At 40.7% G+C, this 17,548-nt stretch overlaps 1 protein-coding gene across 1 annotated transcript in view; it reads left to right on the forward strand.

Annotated features, from left to right (window-relative positions):
• si:ch211-196i2.1 (collagen alpha-2(I) chain) overlaps positions 1 to 17,548 on the forward strand; it is an 84,401-nt gene that overhangs the window by 48,253 nt on the left and 18,600 nt on the right. The window contains exons 7-30 of the mRNA XM_066646401.1: positions 1,279 to 1,899; positions 4,147 to 4,191; positions 4,870 to 4,989; positions 6,456 to 6,494; positions 6,598 to 6,651; positions 7,530 to 7,583; positions 8,955 to 9,062; positions 9,238 to 9,291; positions 9,387 to 9,440; positions 9,655 to 9,699; positions 9,973 to 10,026; positions 10,156 to 10,200; positions 10,948 to 11,001; positions 11,145 to 11,189; positions 11,307 to 11,360; positions 12,086 to 12,130; positions 13,249 to 13,302; positions 15,269 to 15,313; positions 15,942 to 15,995; positions 16,123 to 16,230; positions 16,440 to 16,493; positions 16,734 to 16,787; positions 16,925 to 16,969; positions 17,057 to 17,110. Coding sequence (XP_066502498.1) covers positions 1,279 to 1,899; positions 4,147 to 4,191; positions 4,870 to 4,989; positions 6,456 to 6,494; positions 6,598 to 6,651; positions 7,530 to 7,583; positions 8,955 to 9,062; positions 9,238 to 9,291; positions 9,387 to 9,440; positions 9,655 to 9,699; positions 9,973 to 10,026; positions 10,156 to 10,200; positions 10,948 to 11,001; positions 11,145 to 11,189; positions 11,307 to 11,360; positions 12,086 to 12,130; positions 13,249 to 13,302; positions 15,269 to 15,313; positions 15,942 to 15,995; positions 16,123 to 16,230; positions 16,440 to 16,493; positions 16,734 to 16,787; positions 16,925 to 16,969; positions 17,057 to 17,110 — 1,959 coding nt within the window. The remainder of the gene's footprint in view (positions 1 to 1,278; positions 1,900 to 4,146; positions 4,192 to 4,869; positions 4,990 to 6,455; positions 6,495 to 6,597; positions 6,652 to 7,529; positions 7,584 to 8,954; positions 9,063 to 9,237; positions 9,292 to 9,386; positions 9,441 to 9,654; positions 9,700 to 9,972; positions 10,027 to 10,155; positions 10,201 to 10,947; positions 11,002 to 11,144; positions 11,190 to 11,306; positions 11,361 to 12,085; positions 12,131 to 13,248; positions 13,303 to 15,268; positions 15,314 to 15,941; positions 15,996 to 16,122; positions 16,231 to 16,439; positions 16,494 to 16,733; positions 16,788 to 16,924; positions 16,970 to 17,056; positions 17,111 to 17,548) is intronic.

The following is a 17,548-nucleotide window of genomic DNA, read 5'->3' on the forward strand; positions in this document are numbered from 1 at the left end:
GTGTTTGAAACTGGTCAGCGCTGTGTGAGAGTGTTCTAATGGAATCCCTGTGGACAGACTCTCTCTGGCTGGGGTATTTGTAGCTGAATACAGGGTGAGAGATAAGCTGGCCCACAGCCCTCTGCAGCCAGGTGGAGATCAAATGATGGGTTATCAGCCTTCTTTCAGACCCAGGACACAAAGACGCTTTGTGGAGTGGGGCATTTAAAAAAATGTAAAGATATTTTTAAACTGAAATACTGAAATAACAGTAGCTGACCACACGAAATCATGGTAGGCACTGGTTAGTGGCAAAAATCGCATAGATTTAAAGCACCAGTCAGTGATTTCTAGTTGTTGAGTATTTACATTTCAGTGTGATTAATCTCCATAGAAAAGCTTGAAATTAAATGGTATACTCTGAAGCAGCTGCATCTGAATCGTAGATCACCGTGGTCTGTAACAACCCAGCACTGAGCTGTGGAGCAGGGGAATGTTGGGATGCACTGAGGTGGCGTTTGGGGTCGAGAACTAATCATTCATCAGTACCTGACCTGATCTTCTGGCTGAATGCCATACAATCCTCACATTTCATTTCAAGCAGGTTTCTAGGAGCTAGTACAGAGCCTTCTGAGAATTGTAGAACAGTTGATACAAAAGACAAACTATGAATTTGACCTGAGGTTAAGGGGTTGTATTTGGCTCATTTTTAGCTTTAACTTAACACACATCCAGAGCATCGGACATTTTTCTTAAACCCAGATTCAGCAGCAAATTCAGCACCAGCATCAAATTTCTTGTATTATTCACTCCAAAACACTGCATTGGATCAGAATCAGAGAAACGTGCAGTGACCACATACCCGATGCATCCACTCAGCTGCACAATAAAAAACCTACACATGGCAATATAGCAACAAGAGACAGGACTCTCTCTTAGTGTGTTATAGTGATGCATGACAGCACACCGCTCATCACACCCCTGTGCATGTGTTTCAGCAGAGTCTCGACTGTTTCTGATTTCCTCAGTTTCAGTTCAGACCCATGTGCCACAGCATCTGCCTTACAGCCTCAGAGTTTGTCTCTCTCTCATTGTGACCCACAGGGTTCAGGATGTCCTGTGTGTGTGTGTGTGTGTGTGTGTGTTGGACATATCTGGTTTTCTGGGACAAAGTTCTCTGCATTTATTGGGGCGTGGAAGACCTAGATATTTATTGTAGTTTCCAGTGCTTCTACTACTGATGGAACTGTAGTTATTCTGCTATTTTGATATTCTTTGATCATTGTTTTGTTTGTGAAGGGTCTGAGGAGGCGTGGGTTACTCCGTGGAGACGGCACCATCCCGACAGGTTCTAAAAGGCCTGGACCTGTTAGCCGTGGAGATGTTTTTGAAGTGGATGAGGACACTGACCTGGTGGACCCCAACACACTGTCCAAAAATGGAGGCTTACCTCACAAGCCTCACATACTCCCAGCTAAAGGCAGCAAGGGAGGCAAACCAGACTCTACTTCCAAAACCCTGGATGAGAACGTTACCACTGAGAAGAGCAAAAATGGCAAAACCTTCCCTAAGAAACCTGTGGATAACACCATTATCGATCTGGATGTTAGGACTCCCACTATTTTTAAAAAAACACCTGGAGAAGACCCACTAGAGCCTCCCTCAGGACCTGATGACTCTGAATCCAACGTGTTACAAGAAGAGGACGAGAAGGGGATACCCACCAAAGCTCCGTTCCTCACCTCCACTGAGGACAGACTGAGTCAGGACAGAAGACCTACACCTCCCAGCATTCCTCACATCTCTACAGACATGGTGATTCGTACAAGTAAAGGAGGGTGCCTGGTGAGAGGTTCAGATGGAAGAATCTACGAGGTCCATAGGGGGCCTCCAGGGCCAGTGGGGCCTCGTGGGGAAACAGTGAGTAAAATCTGTCTATTCCTTGCAATGTACTGGTTTTATCATTTGCAGTGATTGTTTCTTTTCCTATACTGTAGCTATGGGCTGGGTTCCTGAACCAAAATTAAGCTTAATTTTAGACCAATCTTAGACTTTTTAACTCTTAAATCTGACAGTTCAGTGAGGAGAAGAGAAGTTTGTGAGGATCTGAGGAGACAGGTGGTCCATTTTCCATCTTATCAGGAAGTAAAGAGGCTGTTTCACCTTTTTAACCAAACAGAAAGTGTTGAATTCTCAGAGATATGACACACTCTGCTTCTGTAGTAGACACACTAGTGTGTGCAGCTGTTGTTTTTCCAGTAGTCCACAACGAGCAGGAAACAATCTCTTTATGTCCAAAACTATGTAATCCACTGACTGCTCTACTCTTCCGGAAAGACTTTACAGTAAATGCTGGAACACTGTTGTTATTTGAATTTGATTGTAGTCAGCCACTAGGGCAATAGTGAAGTCTGGTACTTCAACTCATTCCAGTGGGGGTGACTTGTACTCCATCTCTCCAGAGAATGCTGTTCCATGGCTCTACAGTCCATTGGGTCCTAAAGGGGGACTTTAAACCCCTCTAACTCAAACTTGTCATTGACTACAGTGCTTTATCTGAGTGTGTGCATATGAGGGGATGGATTTGAGTCTTTGATCTCCATCAGCATGTGTATATTCAAAATGTTTGTAAGCTTAATGCTCAGCCAGTGTCAGCAAGTCTTTATCACAACTGTCCAGTCCCCTTTGAGTGGCTTCAGGGGGAGGGTCCCAGATGAACAGTTCAGTCAAAGTGTTCATCTTATCTGCTTTTATGAGACAGCAGCATTGCCAGCAGAAACAGGAGCAGATGCAGCAGCATATGGAGGCACCTGGCGAGGCGCCAGGGCCATGGAGCCATCACTGCCCCCCTCTGCTCCTCATGTAGCTCTGAGTCAGCCCTGCTGCCGGCAACATGAAGTCAAGATGCCCGACTGGCTGGGAATAAAAGCCAGCAGTAGGAAGACATTCAGTAATTAAAGCTGCCTCCCCTGCATGTCATTAGAAAACACATGCAGCCGCTGCCATCGTTTCCTGTCTCCTCGTCACATGGCTGAGGATGGTACCTTAGGCTACAGCAAGAGGTCCTGGGGTCCTCTTGCCTTTTGTGTGTGTGTGTATATGTGTGTGTGTTTTCTGTGTGCATTCCAGTACTTTTTTCATAAAGTTGGCCGTATTAACTTTACATTTTCCCACATTTCAGCACACAACAGAGCATTAACTTGAGCACTTTAATTCAATCACAAATTCATAACTGTAACTGCTTATCCAGTTCAGAGTCGCACTGGGCGCAAGCAGGGATCACACCCTGGAGGGGGCGCCAGTCCTTCACAGGGCGACTATAAATACCCTACTTGTACATTGACTTTTACATTATGCTCCATCAGAAAAAGCACAGCCCTTTTCTAAGGGAAATGTGTCAGAAATTGCCTTCCATCTCTGTCTCTCTTTCACTCTCTCTCTCTCCCTTTTTGTTTCAATATCACACAAAATATGTAATAGGTTTGTGTGCAGGAGAGTCAGAACACTTTTGCTTGAGTCAGTGAGGGGGTGGGGGTAGAGTGGAGAAATGAAAGAATCCATCATGCAGATTAACAGAACTTTTCATGAAAGACACTCTCGAAAGATGGTTTGGATGTGGTAAAGTTTTTTAAACTGCGTCGTTCAGAGAGAAGGTCAAAGGTTAAAGGTGAGCTCTAGTTAATGAGCCTTTCAGGGTTGTCTTTTTTATGAACTTGGAGAATGTCTAAACTCTGGGGATGATGACCTTGTAAACTGGGCTTTTAGTTCATAGATATCAGATCAGTTATATAAACGTTTGAATTACAGAATATTTAATTTAATTTATGATTAGTTCTCTCACATTGTGTGACTCTTGGACATTGGCATTATTCAAACCCATTTTTATGTTGATATTATGCCAATCTCTACATGAAACGTACAAACTTTAACAATGTTCATGTGTTATAAAATAAATAAGACATCAGTGGGTTCATGGGGTCGTATAGAATACAAGAAAATATTATGTTTATGTAAGGTCATCTTAGAGAACACTGACCAACTGCATGTTTTAATTACAAGATAGAATGATTAACACTGTTTAACTCATCTTAATGCAGCAGCGTTTAAAACTCTGAAAGTAATGGTTCTGCAATGTTGTAATATTTGTCCATGTCTTGCTCACATTAGGGGTGTCCTGGTGTAGACGGTTACCCAGGGTTTAAAGGTGACAAGGTGAGTGATGTGTTTAATTCTAAATGTGTACTGATTGAAATGTAAGGAGGGCTTTGTGAAAGTCAGCAGGACTCTGTGTCTTGCTGGAGTCGGTGCTGTCACGTTGAATTAGGACGTGGAGCATCGTCCCTGCAGCTAGAGCTGTTCACCTAAAGTTCACCTAAAATTTCTGTTCACTGAAGTTCACCTAAAAGTTTGTGGGCTACTAGTTAGTTGTGAGCTCTATCCTTTGGTGACCTGTGATGGTCCTCGCTCACTGTTCTCATCCCTCTACATTCTCTTTCTTCCCACCAGAGTCTAAATGCCAGCAGGAGAGACTGCAGAGCAGCGATATAAGCTCTTAGAGCTCTGCGACATTTACAACTGTTATGAATATTTACAAGCTGCAAGGAGTTGCATGTGCATGTCATTGTTTACAAGAGGAATGTGAAATCGTGAACAGAACCATTAATGAGTGATTGATATTACTCGATTTCATGGGCGTATGTCTGGAATAAACGACTGTGTGCGTGTGTTTGGTTAAGTAATTATGTCTGAACATCTGTGTTTCATATTAATAGTGCTATGCAATGGCTTGTGTTTTATTTGATAGAAACAGTTTACACTTGTTTTAGACTAATTGCTTTGATTGCAAAAGGGGTTACAGCCCTAACATATTTCACCATGTGATACTCCCAGGGCAGTATGGGTCCAGCGGGTCGTCCAGGTCACCGTGGAAACCCAGGACCACCAGGGACCCCTGGACTGCCCACGTTTTATCTGTGGAGGAACACAGTAGAGGAGTGGGCTGCCTTTCAGGTGAGCCTCATTTCTTTATTCTGCTCTCTTTTTCAGTATTTCTCATCTACAGATGAACACTCTGACCATGGCCATTATCACTGTGGAGAAAACTAGATAAATATTTCAGGCCCAATTAAAGGAACGGTGTATGAAGAGTTTCCACTGTAGCGGTGTTAAAGGAACACTAGGTAGTATTTTAAACTTAAAATTACAGCTTCACAATCTTTGTGATCTTTCTCTGACCTGTAATAGGGATGAGAGCCTCTGTTGTTGTTACTCTGAGCAAAATGTTGGAGGAGGGAAGGAAGCCACTCCCCCTTGGTTTCAGGACATTCCTGTTTAAGTGAATTACACTCTGCAAATGTAGAGGGAGACCAGGAGCAAAATGATCAAATCTTACCTATAGTGCTGGGCGATATGGGCGCAAATCAATATCACAATTAATTGTGCATTTTTTCACGATTACGATTAATGAACGATTATTCTGTTTTTGTATTGTGACCCTCATAGTTCAGTGACTAGGCTTGTACTGTAAATATACGCCAGCATTCAATATGGGATATTTTTTCTAATGTTGCTGGGAGCTTGTTCGTGTCTTGTCAATTGTCCATTTAAATTAATTTTTGATTAATTGCCCAGCCCTACTTACCTACCTTTATCTTTGTATCTCCTTTGCAAAATTAAAAAAATGAATCACTAAACATTTCTTGATTGATTTACTTCAACTGACTTCATAGGTAAATTATCTCAGTTTAAATCTGTCTTCAGCTCTTTGTTCAAAGCTTTATTCCGTGGTGCTCTTCTTGTGACTCAGCTCACAGAGCCGTCTCCATCTCTCAGCTCTTTCATGTAGCCATCGCCACACAGCTGCACCTAGTGTAACTTCAGAGCCCAGTCCCACTGCTAGAACTGGGATTGAATAAAGATGCCGCCTGGGAAACTATTACGATAATGGGCTATTTGTTACTCAAAGCCTTTGAACTGGACTGTACTGTACACAGAGACACTCCTAATTGATTCAGATGAGGATAAGTGCAGTTTTGCTGTCAACGCTTGGTTGCAGAAAGTCAGAGGTCATTCAGATCACTGAAGGCAGGGGCTAAACTCCCTCAGTTTGATGGAACTTAGCCAGGGTCACTGTAACCCCATCAATCTCTCCTGCCAGCTTTTGCACAAAGGAGAGTGCATCTTCTTGCTGATACTGGAACACATAGGCAAGCTCCTAACTGGAAACATCTTTATGTTGGGGAATGTGTTCAGTGTGCAGAATGTTGTCTTTAAGGGGATAGCAGTAGTGATACTGAAATTACATCAGTTAATTTATGGACATTTTTACATTCATAACACCAGTATTGATTCCTAACTACATTAGTCATTGCTTGTGCCTGCTTTGTGAAATGGCTTATTGACTTGGTTACTGAATATTATTGTTTTATTTTTCATTTTTAGTTAGTAATTTATTTGTTTGTCTGTTTGTTTAACAGCAAACCTCCTTCTACCAGCTGCTGTATGCAGGTTGGCCTGTAAGTATTCAATTCACTGCATGTGATTTATGGATGTGTAGATGTGTCAGATTGTGGAATATAGGCCCTCTCTGACTCTGTTTTGTTCTCTGTGAGCCTGTAGAGGGAGCAGGGTCCACCCGGGCCGGAGGGGGAGATGGGGAAGCCAGGTCCACCGGTAAGATGCTGTAGATGCTATTCTGCTGGTAGATTGTACAGATATCATATTTATATTGTATTACCATTACTCCGATATCGGCAGCTAGTATATGTTTAGAATGTTAATTTTATAACTTTAAGCTGGTACTGCTTTCATTCATTCATTCATTATCTGTAAGCGACTATCCAGTTCAGGGTCGCGGTGGGTCCAGAGCCTACCTGGAATCATTGGGCGCAAGGCAGGAATACACCCTGGAGGGGGCGCCAGTCCTTCACAGGGCAATACACACTCACACATTCACTCACACACTCACACATTCACTCACACACTCACACATTCACTCACACACACACATGTGGACACTTCTGAGTCGCCAGTCCACCTACCAACGTGTGTTTTTGGACTGTGGGAGGAAACCGGAGCACCCGGAGGAAACCCACACAGACACAGGGAGAACACACCACACTCCTCACAGACAGTCACCCGGAGCGGGCCTTGAACCCACGCCACCGTGCCCCCCCCCATCACACATTATATTACTGTATAATCATATTAATATTTTCAACAGAACTTATACAGGAGAACTGTAATGGATTGGCTGTTCATGATGTGCCGCTGCCAAAATAATTCTGGGTAGGCTCTGGACACACCACAACCCTGGACAGGATTAAGTGGTTACAGAAGTGAATGAATGGATGAATAAAGCAGGGGTAGCAGCCACATTGATTCCTCTATATTATGTACACTTTTAAAACAGTTTGATAAGTGGATGCTGATAGTGGCCTGCAATTTTCACACTGCTAATAGATGAGGTATAAACTTTTTATTTTATTATATCTAATTTAATTCCTAATAACACAGGTGCATGTGTTTTCTCTGTTTCTTTTCTTACACAGGGAGCACCAGGACATCCTGGAGACAGAGGACCACCAGGGCACATGGGAGATATGGTAAACTTGCATAATGTATTTATATGACACACACTGCTTTACAGCCACATGGCCAGAATTGGTATTGAATTAATAAAATAATCCATAAGAAGTGATGGCTATGTTTTATCACCTCAGCTATGTCATCTGCTATACTGCCACTATAAGATTAGAATAGCATTCAGACTTGGTTATGTACTGACATCATGCAGTTACCCATAATTCGGCATACGTTCTTTACAGTAGTCATTTAGCCACAGTGAAGTATGGTGGAAATTGGCTCTGAGGCGGAGGAATTTGCTCCAAAAAAGTGGAGTGGCTTTTACAAAATACCAAATGTACAATAAACCATGGTATTATGTTAGAAATGAAAGACGCTTTTAATATTATTAATGTATATTATATATATATATATAATTTAATATAATTCCTATTAATATAACATTGATTTTATTGCAGTAGTCTGTTTTTAAAATGAATACAGGTATTTTTCAGTGTTTTGTCTTATCACCAAGAATATTGTTATACCCTGATCTATCGTGATATTATTTTAGGGCCATATCCCTAGTTCCTGTTTAGATTTCCATTTTAAATCTGTCATACTTTTAAACAAAAGATTAATTCAGCCATGTTTTTAAACCAATTGAAATACTACTTACTATTAATTATTCTTAATTGTGTTTTTCTCTCACATTAATCTGAGACAGTTCATGTGGCAAAACCAAAGGTATTAAACACTGCACCCTTCAGGCTTCTGAACTTCAAACACATAAGTGTGAGGGTGGTGTCTGAAATCCTCGTTAAGGGTTACTGTTGGAGAAGGTGTGACAATGACATGATGAGGGTTTGCCTCAGAGAAACCTCGGATGAACTATTACTGAAATGTGGGACCACAAAAACAGGATGTAGGCTCATTTACTTAAAATGATCCCTGCTTTGGAAAGGGTTTGTTTCTTGTAGCAGTGTAGTATCACAAACGACCTGGGGTTGTTTACACCCTAAACCTGGAGTGATTAGAACCTGTGTATATGTGTGTGTATGGCCAGATGTGAAATAACCGCAGGAGATAGTGTCGCAGTCGCACAGCTCCAGGGACCTGGAGGTTGTGGGTTCAAGTCCCGCTACATTGTACTAACAAAGTGGGATGTATTTCTCATACTCAGTGTTCCAGTGTAGCCAATGTTGTCCTAAATGTTTTAAGAAATGTTTAAGGAGACAATTATTACTCCCTCTTTAACTCCCTCTTTAATATTAATGACTACATATCAGCCATTTCACATTCACTGTCTTGATGAGTATTTAACATGACACACGAGGTCTGGATGGAGAGCGATGTAGTAAAAACGTGTCCATATCCTGAATGAGATATTGATTGTTTCTGGTGAACTACAGGGAGACAGTGGACCTCCAGGTATTCCTGGAAAAGCAGGAATTCCTGGAAAAGATGGAGAAAATGGACTGAATGGACATCAAGGTCTTCCAGGGATACCTGGACCAAAGGTACAGTAAAATTCTAAAATGCTAGAATCTCACATTTGATTTCTACTCTTGTGTAGCATGCATCTACAAACAGAGAGCACTAAATGTTAGCCACACAGTGATGTGTTGTAATTCATTAGTAACAAAGAGATATAAAATGTTTTGTTCATGCAGCTGACTGTTTTCTGTCCAACAGGGGCCTCTTGGCTATAAAGGAGAACTTGGGTCACCTGGAGAAAAAGGAGATGAGGTAAGAGGAAATTAAAGGGAAGTTCTGTGATTGCAGCATATGGTTCTAACTTACAGTTATTATCTAAAAACAAAGTCATGCCATCCTCTCCCCAGGGACTTATAGGAGCAGAGGGTCCCTGTGGAGATATAGGGGAACCTGGAGAAAAAGTAAGGTCTATTATAATTGTTTTAGTCACCCATAAAACCTTACAATTTCCAATGCAATAGATCCACATTCACTTAAATTACAAGATTTAAACTTGATAGATTCTGTTGGGATTTAATGCCATCTAGTGGCTGAGAGAGGAAATGCTTCATGTAGCAATGTACGGCATTTAGTCAACCTGAAATAAATTTGTGGTATATGATTTGCCTAATTTAGGGCTCTAAAGGACTCCCTGGAGCACCTGGTCCTGTTGGATTTCAAGTAAGTTATGAGTATCACTGTCCTTATTAATATTTTTGAATATTAATTTGTGCTTAGATATCTATATGAGGTAATATTGGGTGAGGAGGGTGCATGATCTTAAAAGCTTGTTCAAAGCAAATATGATTTAATGTAGGCTGAAATGGATGTGGTTTTCAATATCATGGGTTTTGATTAATAGACACTGCAAACATAAGAAATGGATGAGGATGGGGACATGGATTGTAAGTGTGAATAACCCTTGATTAATGAGAATTATTTCCTTTTCTGCAGGGGCCACCGGGGTTTAGAGGGCTGGAGGGCCATGAAGGTCCTCCAGGGCCAGACGTGAGTGAGAGTGTAGCATTCCAGTAACTGCACATACACAAAAACAGATTTGTAAATTAAAGTTAAGTTTGAAAGCATTTATTTAATTTGGCTAAAGAAATGACTTCTCTGTTGTTATCTGTGTTACAGGGGGATGATGGGTTGGAGGGCCCAGCAGGTCCACCAGGGGGTTCAGTAAGTATTCCAAAAATGTATCTATCGTTTTTCAGTATTTAAACACTTAGCATTGTGATCTGAAGACTGATGTTTCAGTGCCTCAAGACATATTGTTGACTGATTTGAATATGAATATGTATGTGCGTGAGCTCAATTAAGAGTTTACAAAACTTGCAGTAGGTAGTGTCGCAGTCACACAGCTCCAGGGGCATGGAGGTTGTGGGTTTGAGTCCCGCTCCGGGTGACTGTCTGTGAGGAGTTCTCCCTGTGTCCACGTGGGTTTCCTCCCACAGTCCAAAAACACACGTTTGTAGGTGGATTGGCGACTCAAAAGTGTCCATAGGTGTGCGTGTGTGTGTCGCCCTGTGAAGGACTGGTGCCACCTCCAGGGTGTGTTCCCACCTCGTGCCCAGTGATTCCGGGTAGGCTCCGGACCCACTGCGACCCTGATTTGGATAAGCGGTTTCAAACAATGAATGAATGAATGTCAGTGAATAAATAACTTAAGGAAGCCTCGTCAATCTTTTAAATAGAAAACATTACACACAGTAAGGTCAGATTCTGCCTGCTGGTACTTTTCTTTGTGGCCAATGTGAAAATGCCCACTCTCGCTGGTGGCAAATTTAAACTACCTTCAAGGGGCCATCACTAATGGAGTCTGTATCGCTACTGGAACCCTAGACCTTATTTTTACTACTGTTTAAGTGTGCAATTTCCATTAAATGACAATTATTTGACAACACATAATTTCTTATTTTTGTGTAGGGCCCTCCTGGTGTCACTGGTTTGATGGGTGCTCAGGGGGTAAATGGCTCACGGGTGAGGCATCACATACTTTATTTTATACATACAGGTTTTTATACTGTTCTTCCAACATAACAGCATGACAGTGAAATAACTTTTTATCTAGTGTTGCAGTGTCTGGTCTGGTCCACTCTGCAATATCTTCTTTTGCTTTGTAGGGAGAGCCTGGACCTGCAGGGAGCCCTGGCCCCCAGGGGCCCCAGGTGTGCTGAACTTTATGAAATAGATGAGGATCTCTTATCTATTATATATATCACTTTATAAAGGATAAAAGGAGTGCTTGGTGACTAATATCTAACTCATCTCTGTGTCATCGCCAGGGTCCTCAGGGATTGGAGGGGCAGATTGGGCTTCGAGGGCCCCCAGGGCCTCAGGTGAACTCCTGTCTATTTATGGCAATGCTTCTGAGTCACAGAAGAAGTCAGTTACTGAAATGAAAATAGAGCTTTAAAGTTGCTGTATCACATTATTTAAGTGTAAAGTGTGGGAGTACTGTATAACCCTTGGTTTATTTGTTTGATATATCTGTTATATTCATGGATACATGCCAGCATGACAGGTACAGACAAGAGTGGCATGGAAAACAAACACACGATTTAATTAAACTATTTATAACCCCTAGCATTATCCCATGAGGAAACAAACCAAGTGCCCAATTAGAATAGAGATGTCAGTTTTCAAGTATGAACTCTTTGAACAGTTAAGTGATTGTTTAACTGCCTCTTGTGCACTTCTCTATAGAGTTTTGTGAAGCAGAAAGGGAGGCAGAGTTTATTTTAGTTTGATGAGCTACAGGGACATTACCGAGACGCTCACTGCTGTGTTCATCTGGATTCAGGAACAGGAGCCCGGCTGATACTGAAAGACTTTTTAGAAAACCCCAACATTAGTAAAATGAAAAAAAGAGGTCATTTACAGAAGGAGGTTATCTTAACGATAATTACATTATCAGGAGGTTTGCTCATCCCCCAGTGTGAAACAGCTTGAGCTGTGATTAAGACAGAAGCTTAAAAGATATTGCTGAGGAAATGGAGAGACTGAGTTTAAACTACCAGATAGTGCCCATGGCTAAAGTGGATTTGTATTTATCTGTTCACAGGGCCAAATGGGCAGAGAAGGCATAACTGGCACAAAAGGAGACCCTGTAAGCATGTTCAAACTTTTCTTGGTTGAAGGTTATATATATATATATATATATATGTATATATTCATGGCAGTGAACAAATATACACACTAGTTCACTAGGGCCAGTAAGTACCTGCACACCTGAGTGTTGGACACCCGTCCCCGGTGCCAGGGAGTAGTTGGGGGTTGGGCATCTTGCTCAAGGGCACCTCAGCCATGGACTGGGGAGGAAGACAGCTCCCACTTCCCCCTGTGTTCCTGCCAGTAGTGGCAGACCCAGCAACCTTCAAGTTCCAAGCCACAGCCGCCCCCTGTCTACACAAGGAGGGTACTGCAGAAAACGTTTACGTGAACCACTGGTCTGGGGTGAAATGGGTGTAACATTAGAGCATTTGATGGTAAATTTTCCATTCTACACCGGAATGCAGAGCAAATCATCAAATATTGCTTTGCCTGTTCCTTACGCTACTGCAGGGCAATTAACCCTCGTAAATTATTCAAAGTCTTAACATCTTCCACTGCTATATTACTGTATTTTTGATTGATTGATGCTCAAAAATTACATGAAGGTAAGATTACATACAAAATAATTCTCAGATGCTTCTTTTTTTAATGTCTTATCTATCGTTACACTTATATAGCGCATTTCTAGATACCCAAGGATGCTTTATACAATCCACACTGCTCAGATCGCTCAATCCACACACACACTGGCGAGAAGCGGCAGCCAAAAGCACACAGTGTACTCTCGACCAGGAACGACCGTCCACCTGGAGGCCTGCATCGTGCACTAGGGTTTCACCCAGAATAGAGAGACCATCCATATCTGGGCACATACACATTCACTCACACATTCAGACATCCATTCATATACACACTCATTCACTCACACACCAGGACATTTATTACAGAAGCCAATTCACCTACCCTCCATGTTTTTGGACTGTGGGAGGAAACCGTAGACCCCAGAGGAAACCCACGCAGACACAGGGAGAACATGGAAACTCCATCCAGATGGGACTTGAACCCAAGATCCCAGCACGTGCTCACCATAATCATAATTCATTCAGTCTGTGTTGTTGAAGAGCTTGGCTGAAATATAACCCATAGGCCTATGTTTTCTGTGTTCTTTCATAGGGACCTACTGGACATACAGGACTACGGGGTGAGCCTGGGTTTGAGGGCCCCATGGTAAGCACTTCAATATGTTTAAATGGCTCTCTTTCATCCAGGCAGACAATCCAGCGCAATAATGCAAAGCATCTTTACATGTTTAGCACAATGCAATCTTCAGATGTGAAGTGTTGCAGGAAGCATGGAGTAAGATTGTACTTGATATTTTGATACTATAGTTAGACTTCACAGCCATAGACGTCATAGTTTCAGATGGCTAGGCGTTGGTAGCTGACGTTCCTTTGCTCTAGTTATAGCTGTAATATGACAACTGAAGGATGCAGAGAGAATAGACATCCCCAGGTGTTTTCCCAGCAGATGGCCATATGGCCACGTCTGAACCCTCATCCACGGACACTGTAAAATGTGAGATGAAAATTGTCCCATGTGGTTCACATCAGTGTCCTAGCTTTCAGCTTGGGACAGTGTGAATGACGTGATGTTGGGTTTAAGTGCCTTAGCAGCTGTCACAAATGACATAGTGTATTACCCTATCTGCAGTTTCTTAACCTTGTTATTATCACCCTGTCTAAGTCACTTTCAGCGGCTGCTTGCTGTACACTTGCCACACAACAAACCTCTGGTTTTGTGCCATGAAAGAACACGAGAGACGATCCCTGACTGAACACTAAAAAAAAACTGCTGTGAGGAACAGCTTGTGATTAGAAATTTACAGTTAATCCACAGTTAAGGTTTTGTTAGTAATGGTGCCGTTGTTTGATTTTCTAGTCGCCAGGTCTCTGAGACACATTTTAGTTGCTGTTCGTCTCAGTTTTCTGCACTAGACTTTTACATTTTAACTCGACCTCGGGGAACAGATGTAAGCGTTGGCTGGTAGTCTGGAGTCTCATCACAGATGGAGGATGCAGATTATTTTTAGTTTCACCATAGAAACAAGCATGGAAATTTCCATATAGAATAAATTGGGGTACAATTAAGAAAATAAAACAGGGCACGGGGAGTTCAGAATTATAAAATTGTTGATAAAATGTTTGGAATAAAATATTTCAGTATAATGAAACCAGTTTGATTGCAGAAGCATGAAAAATGTATAATAACATGAGTCCTGTACTACTTTACAGCTTTAAAATATACAGTAGTACACCAAGACCTGCTATTAAGACAATTTTGATATGTCCAGAATGATGTGTAGAGGTTTTAAACTCTAAAAAGCCTGAGAAAACAGTGTAACATTCAAAATGATGATAATATATAAGTAATGTTCTTAATTCAAGAAAGTATTTCTGCAACAAATAAAATATTAAAATGTAACATTTTGCTTGCTTTCTTTCACAGATCTCTTGAAATGATGAATAAAATATCTAACCTTTGTGTTTAAAATAAAACTAGTCCATCTGCTGCTGTGTTCATCTTGATCTGAGTGACAGTTACTGACAGAATGAAAGGCTGATTATATTTTCATGATAAGTTTAAATGGCATGTATGCTAGACTTTCTCTCTTTCTCTGCTCATGAAAGAGCAATGGCATCTGGTGCTTTTAGACAATGGGGAGGACTCCAAACTTTAAAAAGCACAAACCAAGATCAAAATCTTGCTCTACTTCCTGCTCCATATGTGGATAATATTGACTTATTTTTGTTCTTTTGTATTACTTAAGGTAGAATTTCTCCAAATTAGAGCTCAGCTAACTGCTAACTACATTAGCGGAAATGCTACATAGCTAAACAACTGGAGTTACAAATGAGTTTCTGTGATAATTCAAACAGTGAATAAAAATGTACAGACAAGTTAAACTTCAGCCACGTACAAACAACACATTGCATTTCCCTCAGATATACCCTGTTCCACCTTAAAAGACATGGAGCTTCTGAACATAAACAAACCACAGAACAGCCTTTCCCCACCATTGCAGACATCCCCTTTAAGCTATAGCTACAAATCTTATCTAGTCACAGTACAGCTGCCCTCAGACACTTTCAGAATACTCCAATGATGTCTCATCACTTTTCTTCTTGAATTTCAGGGTGCACCAGGAACACAAGGTTCACAGGGTTTTATGGGAGACAGAGTAAGTTTGACATCATTTTTATTTCTTGATTATGTTTTTGAACTGAAATATATCACTGGCTTTAACACAACTAACTCAAAATTCAGTGCCTCACATCAGTGGCATTGTGTGTCCTTGATGAGAGGATATATGATAAAAGATCACATTTTGCATACTATTCACAAAGCATACATATTTGCAGTTAATGTAAATGATGTAAACAAGAATCCCGTGTTCAAAACCTGCTGCATATGAACAGACCATAAATAAGTTTTATCACTGTGCACCTAGAGAGCTGGCAGCTCCTTTAAGCACTGGGAGATCAGAATGTAACTGATGACAAAACCTTTCCAGCTTAAACCAGACACCTAATACATGAGCGAGTGTGTCTTTACATATAACACATATGGTCTCTAGTTGTTATATTATTTTAACAAATATAAAGATGGGAGGTAGGATGATTCCTGACATATTAGAAATGTACAATTAAACTTTTGAAATTTAAAGAAGTACCCTGCACTTCAAGTAAATCCATCTAAATCTACTTTTGTTCTGATGTTAAAAAGAGCTTTGTTCATTACATAAAATGTTTGTTCTTTTTTTTGTTGATTATACTTTCACATTGTTATTATAATGACAATTTCACCAGGGCAAAAGAGGACCTGATGGAGACCAGGGGGATGTAGGACTAAAAGGTGACAAAGTAAGTGAATTAGATTGTAATTTTGTCATGTATATAGAGAATATAATAAATAATTTAGCTAAAAAATAAATAATAAAGGTTGATATGATAAAACATGCTCTTTGCTTTTGTCTTCTTCTTCACACAGGGTGCCAAAGGAGCTCCAGGAATAAGCGGTTCTCAGGGAGAGCAGGGATCCACTGGTTTTCCTGGTTTTCCAGGAATAAAAGGTCAGCCAGGACCAGGAGGGATTCAGGTACAGATCACAACAACACTGTATACTAGAGTTACATTAGAAAAACCTGCATCACCATATAATTTAATCTCCATATTCATTACATTTTTGTATTGAGAATACTAAGCACATATATATGTTACTTTACTATTATTTACATTGGTACTGGAACTTTTTTTAATTTTGAGGTTTCTCTAAGTTACTCTTCCTCCATTTTCTGTGTCTTTCAGGGAGAGGATGGGGAGACGGGTCCAAGGGGGAAAATGGGAAAAGAGGGTCCAAAGGTATTACTCCCTAACCATCACAGACTCCTGAATAAAATATGAAATATATAATATTAATAACTTATAAAATGACTAGTGAAGGGTAAAAGGCCAGCTTAGAACTTGATATTTCTAAGAGTACATGAAATTTAGTGTACAAAGCTTAAAAAAGCTTACATTATTAAACAAATGTAATATTTATTTATTTATTTATTTATTTATAAAAACACAATTTAAATATCTGTTGTAATTCTGATAAAGGGTCAGAGGGGCCCAGATGGCCGACAGGGAAAACCAGGACCCAGAGGACCAAAGGTAATATCAGCAAATTTTGTGATTTTCTATTTCTTCTCTCTTTTTCTAATAATCCCAGCATGTATAATGAATGACCTGATTTGAGACTGTTGTATATTTGTATTGACATTCTGGTGGGTTTCCTCCTCCTTCTTTAGGGCCGTACTGGACAAAGGGGTCACACTGGTATGCCCGGACCACCGGTAAGGGTCTGTTTTTGTACCAGGCAAAAATAAAAGGGAGCTTGACAAGTGCAGTATTTCAGAACATGTTTTATTTTGGTCTTTTAGGGGCTACCAGGTCCTCCAGGAGCTGTGGGAGCTGAAGGAAAGCCTGGTACACAGGTTCCCATTCTATATTCTAATACCATGATCACTGCTGAATCTTCTGTTCATATGGAGAATAGAAGGGATGATAGGGTGTACTTTGTATATCGTTGCTGTCCAATGATAAGCATGCATCTCCAAAATGGCAACTTCATAATAGCAAGAGGAAAACCTTAATTTACAATACAAGTCAATGTAAGAGAAGGTGATATTTCAAGTAATTTTGGAGCATTTCTATTGGTCATCTTGATATTTTCATGCAATGTGAAGGACAGCTGCTTCCCATGGTGTAGAAAACAAAAAATTGACAAAAATGGAGATTTTTTTTTTATGGACAGTGATAATATACAATGTGTAAGATTCATTTAACAGTATTTAACAGACTATTAGCAGCACAAAATTACATTGTTGAAGCATTGACCTTTTCATTGACTTTAAAGATATTTGTTTTTGTTA

Source organism: Hoplias malabaricus, chromosome 15, assembly GCF_029633855.1.
Source record: "Hoplias malabaricus isolate fHopMal1 chromosome 15, fHopMal1.hap1, whole genome shotgun sequence".
NCBI lineage: Eukaryota > Metazoa > Chordata > Actinopteri > Characiformes > Erythrinidae > Hoplias > Hoplias malabaricus.